The 16,384-nt window shown below is 31.9% G+C and overlaps 1 protein-coding gene across 2 annotated transcripts in view; it reads left to right on the top strand.

Moving 5' to 3' along the window:
* Nucleotides 1-16,384, top strand: part of LOC119839481 (lachesin-like) — a 32,494-nt gene that overhangs the window by 7,844 nt on the left and 8,266 nt on the right. For both annotated transcript variants that reach the window (XM_038365764.1, XM_038365763.1), the window contains exons 2-5: nucleotides 7,142-7,198; nucleotides 13,068-13,171; nucleotides 13,531-13,738; nucleotides 15,075-15,230. In XM_038365764.1, the coding sequence (XP_038221692.1) occupies nucleotides 7,142-7,198; nucleotides 13,068-13,171; nucleotides 13,531-13,738; nucleotides 15,075-15,230 (525 nt within the window). The remainder of the gene's footprint in view (nucleotides 1-7,141; nucleotides 7,199-13,067; nucleotides 13,172-13,530; nucleotides 13,739-15,074; nucleotides 15,231-16,384) is intronic.

Here is a 16,384-nt window from a genome sequence, read left to right as displayed (position 1 = left end):
TCGCTCATTATAAACATACATAAATGTAAGAAATAAAAGATGGCGGGTGTGTTGATTATTAGTTTGATCGTAATAAGAATGTACTACAATTCTACACAACTGCCTAATTGATATAGTCAGTTGGTAACTAATCGCAGCCATAAAGACTATAAAGTGAGGGTAGTTGGGTCGAACATTGAATAAACAACGTACGAACACCAAGGCACAATCCGTACGAATGCGCACTGTTTCAAAATGATTCGACTTTTTATATGAGTAGCTGCGCCCCGCGGTTTCACCCGCGTAAGTTTGTATACCGCGGGAATATCGGTATAGAAGGTTGCCTATGTGTTATTCCAGTTGTCCAGCTGTCTACTGTCTATATTGCAATCGGTTCTGCAGTTTTTGCGTGATAGATCAATAAACACACACACATACTTACAAACTTTCGGATTTATAATATTTTTATAGGATTCGATAGCTAAAAGAGTTTTGACAAGTTATGAAAAGCGACATCTTTATCTTAAATGACAATTATTATTCAATCAACAGAATATTAAAACACAATTGATATCCGACATATACAATGTACTATGTAAATGTTATGTAATAATATCTGCTAGCGTCCAGATAAAGTCCCATTAAAATCAGGTCAGTCGGAAAAAATATTGTAATTTTTGTAAAAAATAGGCTACAACTCAGCTTTTATTTAAAAATGAATAATTTGCATTTAAATTTTCGCTAGCTTTTCGCTAATTGGAATTATTATATTTATATGATTTAGTTTTTGTTAGGCAACCTATATCTAAGGGGTATATAACTATACACTCGCCCCGACTCCGCTCGGATATTAAGATTCCAGTTTTATCCCAAGGACAATTCCTGTTTAATCCCGAACATTTAATAGGGATAAAAAATAAATATCACCCAACTCAGCTCATACCCAGTCTGTATACCAAAATCATTAAAATCCTTACAGTTATTTCAGGGTGATTAACGGACAAACATCCAAACATACTTTAACATTTATAAAGTAAGTGTGATATATGTTTATATATTAATTCTACATTTGGGTTGGTAAATTTTTAGTAACTTTTTAAGACTGTTTTTTGGTTTTTATATATTAGTGCCATTCAGATCTATACTATTCGTATACGATAGAATTATTTGATATTTCTATGTAATGAAGAGGATTAAAACATCGCAGTTACTATTAAGATGTTGATTGAAGTTATCCAATTCACTTATAGTGAAGTGGGCTCGGTTGTTTACTCGCTGACCTCGCGTCAACGTTTAATCGAACCCTCGGTAGCAAAGTGCTAATTTAATGTCTCTATTTACTATTTTGTAATAATTGACTGATACTTCTTATTAAATCCTTGCTTTATGGTAAATTAGCTTCCACGAATTCATACACTTAAATTAGCTAGCTATGTATAACTCGCGAATGCTTATTGTCACGAATTTGTGTCGTATATGCTTCTCATGGTTGTTGTTTGTCTTTATCTAACCTTATAAAGGACTCAACAAAAATAGTCGAAGTATTAATTTAGTTTCTTACTAAATTGAATCACCTATATTGACTGGGTGGGACGACAAATCTACAAATAATCGAATACACCGCCATTGCTATTATTAAAATAGTATTTTGAAAATAAAAATCGCATCATCAAAATAAACAAAAGCATTTGGTATAAAATGGAAACAAGATATTTCATTATTTATAGTACCTAATTAATTTACTAACTGCGTTATTTAGAATTAATTTTGCTCAAATAACATCCAATGAAACATGACGTATTTATAAAGTATATTTAAGCTAAGTTCCATATTATATGTAGTGGTTATTGTAGAAAAAACTAGCTTATATGAACAATCATATAAAAATACCAAGCTTTCATCTTATTTCGATTTTAAGTACTTAAAAGTTTACTCATAAATCGGAAAAATATCATTAACAAACTATTCAAATCCGTTACTCAAGAACTCTGCCGTCTGCGCATTAAAACTTTCTAACAACAATGCTCCATACAAAAACGCTAAATCTCTCAACAAACATATAAAAAGAGCGCGTCTCGTTAGGGTGTACCCATCGAACATACTTGTGTATGTCAATTATTCATCTGTACGCCGATAATGGAACAATCCTGTCGGCTTCGCAAAGAGGGGCTGTCAGCGCTAGCCGTAATGGTATATTTACTGTGATGCCGCGGAAAAAGCGATCCTATTTAGTGCGTCGAAGAGGCAAACGCAATTAATGCGAAGTTTAAATTACCACAATGATTCGACCTACATCATCCATTAGCAAGATTTACACAAACTCTTGTCACGTGTACATAATGAATAGTTGAATAGCCAGTTTATTCTCGAGGTCACAATGATGAATTGAATTACAATTTCAAATAAGTTGTAATTATTCATAATTTGAAAATATTGTTAATATAAACGTTTGTTAGTCCTGTCGAAAGAGTGGAATAGAAATTTATAGGAAATATATAAGAGTGGTACTTAATACGTATTTAAGTATACACAATAAAAATAAAATTGTCATATTTCAGTTATTTTAGCCCGCTCAGGACTGAAACAAATCTAAATAAGTAAAATTTAGCGAAAAACAAATGTATGGATGTGTAGATTCATGAGCATATATTGATTAAATACAAATCTTTTTTTGTACGATCGAGAAATTACGTACATTTATAATTTGAAAAACTTTATAAACAAGATTTAAATTTTAAATACACATACAATTACATCTTATGATAAAATACGATAATTTGAAATTAAATACAAATTGTATATTATAATATTAAATTCAAATAGTAAAGCAATTGAAGCACAAAACAAAATGTTTGACAAATAAATACATAACACAATATATTTCGCTCAAAATAATCTCAACACGAATATTAATTCACTTAATGTTGGTTATGTGCCCAGGGGACGCGCTGTGGCGTTTTTATATCTCCCACTTTCCATTGATGCTATAAATTTAATAGCATCAACAACCTAGCAGTTAAACGGATTTTTAGTACGTTTTTATATAAAAATAGAAAAGGGTCGATCTTGCTGATCGGCTGTTTTTTTTCAAACGTTAGCCCTGTACGTATTACAATAATTATTGCTGATCTTCTGAGAAATGTGTTTTCAGCTTTTATTAATATTTTTACTGAATTGCTACCAGATCATATTTTAAAAATATTCCAATGTATATTGACATTATTATTACATCTACGCTACAATTATCATACCAATTATATTGATTTTTTCCTATCACTCAATGAAATTGAGGTCTTAAAATACATTATGAACTTTTGTTGTTACGATGCCGTCCATGACTTATTGTTGTGGATGACATTATTAGACTCTCTTCCTCTATATAGAAAACTTCCCGGATTCACTCGGGTTGACCCGGGGTATAAAATGTATCTTCTAATGATGTTACAATTAAAAAAAATCGGTCGAACAATTCTTGACTTTAATAAAAACAAATAAATAATCAATTATTTCCTATTTATAACATTAATTTAGAAAAATTGTAAATTTTTATAACATATTCATTATAGCAAAAGTCAGTAGTAAGTAGTAAGCGTGTATAATCACTTGGACAATACAATTCAATTCGGTTATGAGAATATTCACAGTAAATACAGAGTAAAACTATAAATATTTATAATGGCTGCTTCACCATAAAATCGAAGGAAACTAACCCGTACAACTTGCGGTTTTTATATCTAGCGTTATAGGGTCGTGGTGGACGAGGAATAATAAGTCTTCTATGGTTAGCCTGATCTATATTATTTACACACAGGCAATTACGCAATATAGGGGTCGATTACAATCACAGTGTCAACAAGGGCATTACAATGTTGCTAAAAAAGATTAAAATAAAAAAAATATTAAATTGAGACGTATTCTGTTGATGACATAACAAAATGATTCTTTGCTTCCTTCAATTAAACGATCTACTTACTAACAAATGTATGTGGAATGAGAAATAATGAATTTTTTACTTAAAAACATTATTTTCCTCATATCAAAGAGATGCTTTCTTACAAACAATACAGATTGTAATTCTTGTTACTATTGTATTTTCTATTTGCCCTTAGCTTTGAGGAATAATTAAGTTTTTGTAGGTCTTGTTACCAGAAACATTAAATGCGGAAAAGCGTAGGTATATTTGTGTTCACGCTAGCCGTTTGTTTCGGCTTCCCTGGGGTAGTATCTAATAAAAAGAAAAAAAAAATGTATGAATTGTACGGTAGATAATAATTTAGCTTTATACTGTTAAAATAGTATTCAAATTATTCTACAAGTATTCAAATTTATCTTTCTTCGATTGATGAGAATTTTGGTACAGTATAGATTTTTATGCGCTAATGAAGAACATCATACTATAAATACCCACAAATTATATTTTCAATGTAAAATTACAGCCTCAAACTAAGACATTTTTAAGGGTCGGGCAGGTTTCCCCCTCCATAACTTATAAATGGGAAGAAAAGAAAATGAAAGGGGGAATCTGTTTTTTCAAAGACCGCTGCCGCGGCACGCTCTCTCAGCTTGACTGTGTGGTAACTTAAGTCTAATTAATCTATCCTAACCGATTTTTATACTTATGTCTATTTATTTATGTTTTTTATGGTTTTAAATATAATAATTATTCAGCATTACGATATTGAAAATATAATATAAGTATAATGCGAGTATTTTGAGTATTTTCATCAGCGGGTCCAATCCATAAAATTATATGTACTATAATTCAGATCGACTACAGGTAGGCTAAACGTAAACTGTACCAACAAATAAATTAAATCTTCCTTTTCCAATTCTACTAAAACAATGCACTGCTTGACTTTAATAGCTTTAATAGGTTTCAGCCAACTTTTTCCACTCAGAAAAACTTGTAGTGTTTCAATTGAAAAAAATGAAAATCCAAAATAATTATTTAAATTCTACAAACGACATAACATAGGGCGTGAAAACTATTACATAAATATATGTTTGAACACACAAGAAAACAATAAAAATAAGCTAACACTGTAAGTTGTAACTGAATCGGTCGATACAACAATAAAACATTTATTACAAATACTTACATACTACAAGTATGTAATATAGCGAGCGGCAATTAAAAGTTGAAACTTTTAACGGGGTGTTCGAGTTTCATAGGTTATTATTCTACTAAAATAAATTTACTAGACACCATTATGTGGATTATGTTTTAATATGATAATGATATGTTAGCGACACCACAGACAAGGGATATGTTAAATTTATTTTATGGCTTCTGACGACGAGTAAATGACACATTGCGACTATATTTTTACTTATAACTCTTACTAACAATATATACTTTGTATGTTACTAAAGTACAGCTATAATAGACTATGTTTTGCCTACTTACACCGTTTTATAACATATTCATTGTACATATAAAGACTTTTTATACATTATTGTAAATTATTACTAGCTTGTGCCCGCGGCTTCGCATGTGCTATAAAATAGTAGAAATTTGATTTAATAATTGCTGTAATTTGTGTAATTATAAAAAATATAATGTATTTACTATTTCATTTATAATGTACAAACTATTTAAAAAAAATCCATCAGAATTAGTTGCGTAGTTTTAAAGATTTAAGCATACATAGGGACAATGGAACAGGGAAATTGACTTTGTTTTATATAATGTAGTGAAGATAAGATCTAACGATATTGTCAAATTTATAATGAGATTGAATAAAGCTGAAATAATAATATTCGTACTTCACCCAAATGAGTAAATTTAAAATGAGCAAATGCGAAATTTACTTAATTTGAAAGTGACTTATAAATAAGTTTTCATAAGTATTAAAAGTGCGTATAATAGCAAATTTTAAATTCTCAGTTTTCGTATTGCTTTTACAAGCCATTAAATTTAGAGCACTGAATAAGTAATTTTCCATTATTCATATTAGTTTCACATTTTTGCCATACTTTTCTTGTTCATTTTAAAAATATAACAGAAAATTTTCTTGTTTCAATATTAATAACAAATTAAGATTTAAGTAAAAAAATCTGGAATTTCTTCCTTAGCATAAATCGCTGACATTATTAGTACAAGCAAATAAATGTTCGTATTTGCGTACGAAACTTTGATGGTATCTAGATGTATTTACATTAATAGCATTGCCACGCTTTCTTAATGTGCGTCAGAGCGCTGAACTGACGCCGCGCTATGACGACGAAATGTGTTATACTACGCGCTAATGGCTTTGCCAAATAGAACGCGTACTTAGCACGCGTCGGAGCGTTGTCGCACTGTGACGGTATATTACCGCATGCTACGCATCATGGCGTCATAGCTCGGCGTCAGGATAACGCTCTGATGCGCGTTGGTTTATGCGTCCTATTTGATAAAATAAATTCTGTTTGATAGTTGAAAGGTACTCTACTCACCGTACAAACACCTAATGCGTATCTTATTCAAAAACGTATGAGAAGCCTACTTTTTATTCGAATACGGCGAGTGAAGTTGAAAAAAAAACTCCGTAAACTTAATAAACGGCATCATGTTTAAAGTCATACGCAATGTAAGATTCCTAAGTTGCTACTTGCTTGAGATGCACTCATGTAATAATATAACTAAAATTTGTCCGAAACTTTTATACATTCTAAATTTTTAGTTCTCCAAGTACTCGTACATCTTATAAGTTGTTCTATTGTTACTTCTTAACTTGGAACTTAGCAGTGATACTTCTCCTAGAAATTTTTATTACATGTAGTGTTTTGATTTTTTCTAAAAGCAACACTGAGGATGGATACTGAGAAAAAATATAAGAAATCCTCATTCACTACGGAACTAACATAATTCGCATTAGGAAAATTAAATTTATATTCATAATTTTATAAAGTTGTGGATTACCACCCACAACTTTAAATTTTTTTTAAATTAAGAAGTAATGATCCGATCATGAAAAATCGGACCGCAGCCGGGGCAAGCGGCTCAGTAATTAATTACTCTAAAGTCATACATGATATTATATAGCCTAGAGTCATCCTTCATAGTCTCTCTAACACTGAATAAATTTTTCAAATCCGAACAGTAGGTTCTAAGATTGAAGCGTTTATGGTATAGGTATAGATTGACACAAAACCGACAATGATCTGTTTTTGTTTACAGGTCGGGAAATAACAGGTCAAAATGTAGTATCAGTCGCACCTATTGAAGTCCCTGATGGTAAGTCGAAAACATATTTTTCTTATATAAAAATTATAAATATAAAAGACGTTTATAAATATAAAATACATTTTTGCCTTTAGACTTTGATAGCAGAATAGCAGAAAGTTGTTGTTGCATCCTCGTAACATATCATTTGTTCCTTTTATGGACACATCATCATAACGTATGACTAATCTAATTTAATACAAGCCATTTAAATATATTCGTTATAATTGTATATTAACTAAGGCTAAAAGCAGCAGTATGTATAGTAGATGGATCGGAAGCTCAAACACGTGGGTGTTATGAATTGGATATCGCTTCATCTATAAATGTCTATACTTAATTACTTAAACAAAGAAATTCGATCAGTGTGATCCTTACGTATTAATATACGTAAGGATACAAAAACAAAGCAGTTTCGTATATATGCATTAATAAATTATTAATGTTAGCATTATATATATATATATCCACGTATACAATAGACCTTTATTTTTATATCAGAATCCGCTTTTATAAATAACATTGCGTGGGCGCTATCCTCTTGTTACCTACATAATGTTTCTATTTAAACTTGCATACGCTTTCTTTTAATAAACTACAGTACTTAATCATGCGAGATATAAAATGAAATATTAGCCCATGCACTTATTATGTCATAAAAATACAGTATAATATGCACGTTAATAATTCAGTTTTAAATTGTAAAAATATATGAATAAAATACAAACACATTTCTCAGAAACACAGTTAAAACGGCGGATTACCAAATCTATTTGTCACCCGGTTAGAGGTATCGTACGAGGCTTGTTCAGCTGTTATTTCTCTACATTAATTATTTCAATGGCACTACAGCAAAGCTGCAGACGTAATTCTCCCTAATTAGCGCTATACACAGCTATATTAATACGAATTATGGTCTTTTTCACATAAATAAGAATGTAAAATATTTGCGCGAGTAACGAAAAGTGAAATAAAGGTTTTAAGTTGTTGTTAGAGTTATGATGTAGTTGGTTGCCGCGTGGTCCTTTGACTTAAAAAACTTTTTGACTAAAATTTAGCTGTGCAGTTTTACAAGCTTTTATGCAAAATAACTTTTTATTTTCAATTTACGTACTTGTCAGGGTGCTGTGCGTTATTTACACGGCGGACTTAATCATAAACTGTACAAGCTTTAAAACATATATCTAGCTACTATATCTTATTTAGTTTAAATTAGTTAAGCGGAATAAAAGAACTAACATTTAAAAAAATAAGCGAAAAAAGAAATTCTATGTAGATGTGTTAATAGTCGTCGAGCTATTAACAGTACAAATTTTAATAACCATTTCAGGGTAAAACGACTGATTGTTCACGACAAATTGCTTCGCTTAGATTACTTACGTGATAGTAATAAGTGGAGTTTTGTCCAGAAATGGCAACTTTTGTTAATTTAAAAGTAGTATTAAACTTGCCAGCATTTTAAACTTGTGTAGTTTCGCGTATTATATTAAAATCGAACCTCATAGAGATATGATCGAATTATATAAAAAAAACAATTCTATAAATTCAAATACGCCTGTTATTATGTATGTTATATATGTATATTAATATAATACAGAAGGATATGATATTGTAGCTGCAATATATACATATATGGAATGCAATATATAGCTGCTACATTATTTATTTAGATACAATGAATATTTAATATTTATGCATGAAAATTAATTTTTCCATACGTTTCAGATTTGTTGGCAATTTAACTTCATTATAGATATTATTTTGAATTTCGATGTATGTTGCTAAAATATGATGAATATCAACTTACGGATATCTATTTCGAAATTACAGTAATTTTCAGAAAGGCTGAAATCAAACATTTGTTTATTTCTTTATCATCTGAATTGAACTTAAGTGCATAATAAGGAGGATAATAGTATTGGTGTCCTTGTCACCTGTATCGATCAAATAACCTACAAAGTAAAACTGCCTCAAATGAGACATGAATCTATTATGTGAACAAATTGTTTCTTTTTGATATGAACAAAGGAAAGATAATGTTTCATTTTAATTGCGGTATTTTAATGGTGGCGTGGTACCACTGGCTATTATTAAGGTAATCAAATTATTATTTAGCTTTTAATCATAACAACATTATTAAATTATACTAGTCTGTAGGAAGTATTGTAAAAAAGCTTGGATCTGAATAATGAATGAATGTTTAAATAACCAAAAAATTCAAAAATATTAAATTTTAGGTAAAACAGTATCATGTTAATTTAATGTGTCCAAGTATTTTATAAGAAAGTATCTTATGACAACATTTATTACATTTATAATAAACTAGCTGTGACCCGCGGTTGAAACCGCGTAAGTCCGTATCCCGTAGGAATATCGGTATAAAAAGTGCCTATGTGTTATTTCAGTTGTCCAGCTATCTACGAAGCAAAATAGTTTTATTATTCACCAATAGATGTCAGGAAAAAAAAACACGAATATGACATTTTCTAAAAAAAATTCCTAGCTAGATCGATTTATCGCCCCTGAAACCCCCTATATACTAAATTTCATGAAAATCGTTGGAGCCGATTCCGAGATTCCAATTATATATATATATATATATATATATATATATATATATATATATATACAAGAATTGCTCGTTTAAAGGTATAAGATTTAGTGCACCTGTGACTTTAATTTATACATTTGATAAAACAGTAATCAGACCATTTCTGTACATTGGATAGGTCTTCAAAGATAAATTATAAGTTTTCATGTACATATTTTTGCTAAAATAAACACTTGACGAGATAATATATCCCTTTATGTAGTATACATAATATAGTGTCCGAAGGAAAGCCGCGGGCTGTAAACTAATCCTACTATCCTACTTCCAATCCTACTAATATTATAAATACGAAAGTTTGTAAGGATGTGTGTGTGTGTGTTTGTTACTCATTTCACGTCAAAACTAATGAACCGATTGCAATTAAATTTCGTACGTAGACAGCTGGACAACTGGAATAACATATAGGCAACTTTTTATCACAAAATTCCTATGGGATACGGACTTACGCGGGTGAATCGTGGGGCGCAGCTAGTTTGTTATAAACATAACAAGTGAATGAGGAATTGTTCAACCTTTTACCAGCCGCATAGTTCCAACATCGGACCACCTGCCGTAAAAACCAATTCCATCCGCACCATCTGGATGATTGGCGGTCCACCACCGTACGCTTCACATGCAACTGCTTTCCTCATATGGTGAAGCTTTGGAACTATTTACCAGCTACGGTGTCCCCGTACAATTACGACATTGGGGCCTTCAAGAAAAGAGCGTATATGTTACTGGAAGACCGGCAAAGCACTTGGAACAACTCTAGTATAGCAAGTGCTTAGGGGCGGTGGTGTCCACTTAACATAAGGTGGCCCACCTGCACCTTTGCTTGCTCTGCCATAAAAAAAAACAATAAACAAAACACAGTTTCAATGTAACGTTCACACAAAAATACCAAAACAATTTAAAATCAATATTAACAGATTAACAAATAACTTCATAATATCATGAAATATTCTACGACCCAAGTACACTTTATAATTTTCAAGTACTCATTTAACTTGTTTGTATAGGTAAACAAACTTGTATACCTGAAATGAATTATGATTGGTCCTTTAACATCTCTGGGGATACAAAATTATTCTTCAATATTACACTGCTCGAACAAAATATTTTGACTCATGTTTTCCTTACAATTTTCCAAGTCTAATTTAATAACAAAAATTAATTTGACAGGTGAATTTGCCTTGTACTATTGCCATAGTAGAGCACGCTCTACAGATTAACTACTGCTACTAACATTAAATAATTGTCTACATAAAAAGGAATCATAGTTAAAAATTAACACTGTTTAGCTTGCCATTCTTACTTGTAACGTTTTTTGTGATTTATGAACAAAGAGTTTTTCTACAAATTATAATCGTAGGTATACATATATCTTAAGCTTGCAAAAATTGCATTTAGCTTTATCTTATGTACCTACTACAACGATTTCCTAATAGGTATACATATAATGAAACATGTGACCACAAATTTTAATTTGGGACGATTAACAATTTAAAATAACAAAGACTTGAATTTAAAATACAAAACGTATTTCATTCTTTTCTTAATAAGTGTGGTAACTTTACACAATTTTGAAAAATTCATCAATCGGTATTATTTATATATAGATGAATAAAATATATTATATATATTTAATAGATAACAATAGTAAGATGTGTATTATATAATATATAGTAATTCGAGACCAAAATGTGTCAATGAACAATATACAAATTTTGCACAAATTATTTGATTGTTCAATATAACGATACCATAATGCATCATGCATGCATTACACACAGTACACGCATATGAACGCTATATGTCTTCATTTAAACTGCGTTGAACCATATAAATTACGTACCTAGGAAAGCTTTTACATTTCTATATTTAGATTTTTTCACATCGCTCGTGATACATTATTTCACCGGCGAAAGAGTGATACAACGACAAACCGCTATTTGTCGTGGCGGGCCGGGCATAAATCACGCACCCTTGCACAGACACGATGGCACCTACGTATCGCCTAACCGCGTGTTTACATCGCACAAGCGTGCGACTCGATTTTACAGCTATCGTGAGCTAACGTATCGAATAAAGTTGAAAGTTGTTTGTTTAACTAATATGTGGTTTAAATAGCGTGTGGAACGAATGCGAGGTTTTACTGCGTAGTTTTCATTTATCAAGATATATAGAGGTACTTTATACTTATATACTCTATATCTTACAATAAATAAATAAAGGTAGTCAATAGTAACAGGAATCGCTTTCATAGTGCTTTTTTATACAGAAAATAATCCCTTTACGTAAGTACCTGATTCGTGGGTGAAAAAAAAAATTATTGTCTTGGTTATTTATCAAAAGTTAATAAAATAAAATATTGTTGTTAAATAAAAAAAAATGTCTTCTTACGTGGTTGTCTTCATTTACCGGTAGAACATTTCAGAATTTGATGAAGAAGATGATTTTTAACTCAAAGAAACGGATGAATAACTTAGTATTTTGAAAAAGCAAAACATATGAGTGTTTATTTTTAATAAAATATAGCTGGCTAAAAGTTTTGTAATGTTGTCAATTAGAAAGCAATTTGGAAGGCTTACGTGGGCATATAGATCGTAGAGGCCCTTTAGAGAGTTTGAATGTGTTGTCGCATTGTTATGATACAATTTAAATATAATTCAATTTAGAAAATGCCAGCTTTTTTTGGGGTACAATTTGTTGCTGAAATAAATCAAATAAATTAAAGTTCTTATTTATAGATAAACAAGCATTTTCCTAAAATTTCATTACGATCATTATTTTTCACTTCATTTAAGTAGTAGACCTTAAAAAAAATTTTCTATTTGCCTCAAAATACAAATACATATATTTTTTTAAATAGTCAGCCGTTTCTTTAGTCTTCCTTCATATATAATACTAGCAGCTCGTCCCACCACCTTCCGGGTTGACCCGTGATAAAAACAAAAAAAAATTAGTATGACACTCATAAATAACGTGGCTTTTTACTTGCAAAAGAATTTCAAAATCCCTTCTGTAGATCTATAGATTCTTCCCTACAACGTCGATACTCACAAATTCATAAACTTTTTAGATGATATTGTAGTATAAATAATTAATTGTTTATTTACTATTAATTAGTGAGTAACAATAAAATCGCTTAAGCTGTCAACTGTCATCGCGGTCTTAACCTAGGCTTGGAGTCCTCATTCTATAAAGTTATTCCATTAGGTATTTTATTGTTAGTAAACATGTTTACCTTGTCTTTCCAGAGAGATTGTAATGAATATCTGCTTTCAGAGTCGATGTACCCAAGATTTGCTGAGCCAATACCAAACGTCACTGTCACTGTCGGCAGAGATGCTTTGTTGGCGTGCGTTGTTGACAATTTAAGAGGATTTAAGGTAAGCATTACGTGTAGCCCAAATATTGCCTGTAATAAAATAGAAATAAGGACATGTAGGAAATATTTCTAAATTATTCGTTAACTAAATGAAGTGAGAACCTTAAAAAGGAATTATAGAATTGGTTTAATTTCATCCATCAATCAAATTTTTAGGTTTTTTATACTATGGCTTGACAATCAATAAACTGTGAATAAGACTATAATCATAATAATTAAAATATAACACAAGAAAATCTAATATAAACAAAAAGTTAAATTCTGTTATATTATTTGTTCTTCCTTTCCGTTTCCCTTCATCAGAAATTTGAAATAAAAAAATTGTGATAAGCATTTACTTAGGATTGTTGTTTGTTTCAGGTGGCTTGGGTGCGTATGGACACCCAGACAATACTGAGCATCCACCACAACATCATAACGCAGAACCCGCGCATCAGCCTGTCGTACAACGACCACCGCTCGTGGTACCTGCACATCAAAAACGTGCAGGAGGTCGACCGCGGCTGGTACATGTGCCAGGTCAACACTGACCCCATGCGCTCCAGGAAGGGATACTTACAAGTTGTAGGTTAGTTGGGTATACACGTATAAAGCCATCTAATTCAATATCAATAAGAAATTTTATACCTATAAATTCAATATCTTTGGAATATTCAAGATCGATTAATGTTTTGTGGTTTACGTGTGAATAAGTCACACTCAGATAGTTGTACTTTCGCATTTCTGATGTTAGTAGAGATTTTCGAGATAGTGTAACAAAAATGTCTAGATAGTTATAGGTTTAAATAATAGAATTCTTAACAGATATGAAAAAAAATCTAAAAGATACGTTTCCCAAATTACATCAAGTCTTCACAAGGGTAATTAAATTTCATAGTTGAAACAACACTCACATCTAGTTAAGCAATTCCATGTAGCATCACTAAATGCCTCGCATGCAACCTAATTAGTTCCACATAGCGCTAGCGAACATTACTTGAAAAGCATTGATGTTGTTTGTTCCATTAAATTATTGCACAATTCATCGCAACTTTAAACTCGTGATAATGAGGAATTGTCACTAACAAGTTCGACTGCACAATGGTGCTAATTTGACTTCGTTAAAGCCTTATCCTTAGGCTGGTCATTTTTAGCGTAATTACAGTTCAGAATAAAAAAATATTGTCCCAATTTATACACTATTTTCATTCTGTTGTTTAAAGTTTTGAACACTCCATCTATAGTGTGTTTACATATAGTCTAAATTTACGTCATTAGACTAAATTTACGTCACTGCTATCGTTTCCGAGAAAATAATTGTAACGATTCGAAGAACTACTACGTACATAACATATTTACCTACGTAGATACATAAGTAACTAACCGGCGAATATCAGTATTTAAATGCTTAAACTTATTTATGCAATTTCTCGCAGAAATAGCACGATTCACATAATGAGATAATAATTATGCATACATTTAGTGAGTCATAAAAAGTAATGAGTTATATTATATTAAGCCATCGTTAAACTCACAATCGATACTTAACACTCACACTTCATAGGTTTCAATTCAATAAATCCTATTAATTAACATGACTAGCATAACAAATAATATGACGGAATTTTGAATGAATGAATCGAATGAAAAATATAGAATATACATAAATATTGAATTGAACGTTCATAAATAAAGAGAAAGTGTCATAAAAGGTACAGAGGGCAGTCTTATTAGCGATCCCTCCCAGACAGCTCAGATTTTCGTAAAATAGAAAAAGCTTTTGAACCAAGAGCGATTACTCATAAGATATTTTAAAGTTACCTTATATGTCATAGTACGCAAAGTTAGGAAATTTATTAAACCCCATTCAATGTTATACCATAGTACTTCCTCTAGTTAATTAAGGGATCGAACAATTCCTACAGTGCCTCCATCAATCATCGACAACATGACATCTACGGACATGGTGGTGCGGGAGGGAGCTGATGTAACCCTCGTGTGTCGAGCGTCCGGTTACCCCGAGCCATATGTGATGTGGAGACGGGAAGACGGCCAGGACTTTAACTACAATGGCGAATCAGGTATTTTACGACACATCACTTTCAATCATCAATATTTAAAACTGTTTTTCTATATCATAGCGGGTTACCTGGTGTTCGCCTGATGACAAACTCTCATGACCACTTTCAGAGAGAATTTATTTTGCAGATGTGTTGCCAGCTTGTAGAACGATGGGATAAGGAAAATGTTGACGAGATAAATAAAGTAATGGAACGGGGTGGGTGAGGAGAAGGAACGAGCCTCCGGCTCCCCCACTCCCTCTGATTTGTAATAATAGGAGCAAATGTTTTCAAATAGCTGTAGAAAATTATGTAGTCAATACAAATGTCCTAAACAATCCTATTTTATTTCAACTGCGATAACAACAGTTACGCGTCGTTTATTCTTTTTCATGTAGGTACCATAAACCTAGGCTAAACTGCCGTACAAATAAATATGTAAAAACGAGAACAACTAATGATTGACTTCAAAACCTTTTGCTTTTTTGTTTCTTTTTTTTTGAGTGATAGGTCATACAATATTACATATATTTATTATAATGACATATTGCTTTTAAAGCGAATATGTCATTATAATAAAATAAATAAACAATTACCGTTTTGTTTTTTTTTTTTGGCTATTAATGCCGGGGTCCCTCAGGGATCAGTTCTCTCTGCAACACTATTCCTGCTACACATAAACGATCTGCTGAAACCCGGTATCTATGGGTACGCAGACGATAGCACTGTTGTGGAGAGATACGCTTCTAGCGCGCGGGCCAGTACGGCACAAATCCAATGTCTCCGAGAGGCGATGGTCGATCGCATGAATTTGTCCTTGCAGGCTGTCTCCGAATGGGGTAGTGCCAATCTGGTCAAGTTCAATGCGTCTAAGACCCAGGCGTGTCTATTCTCCGCTAAACCGAGTCCATTCCAGCTGACTCCTACTTTCCAAGGTATGTCCGTGCCGATAACTGACCACCTCGAGCTTCTTGGTATCACCTTAACGCCTACTCTGAATTTTGGTTCATACATAGAATCAAAAGCCCAAGTTGCCTCAAAAAAGCTTGGTATTCTGGCGAAGATGAGGCAGTATTTCAGCCCGGGACAGTTGCTCTATCTTTACCAAGCACAAGTCCGGTCGTGCTTGGAATACTGCTCTCACCTCTGGGATGGATCTGCCAAATACCAGTTGG

This window comes from Zerene cesonia, chromosome 3 (assembly GCF_012273895.1).
Source record: "Zerene cesonia ecotype Mississippi chromosome 3, Zerene_cesonia_1.1, whole genome shotgun sequence".
NCBI lineage: Eukaryota > Metazoa > Arthropoda > Insecta > Lepidoptera > Pieridae > Zerene > Zerene cesonia.
The sequence above is the reverse complement of the archived record's forward strand: the minus strand, read 5'-3'. Positions and strand labels throughout refer to the sequence as shown.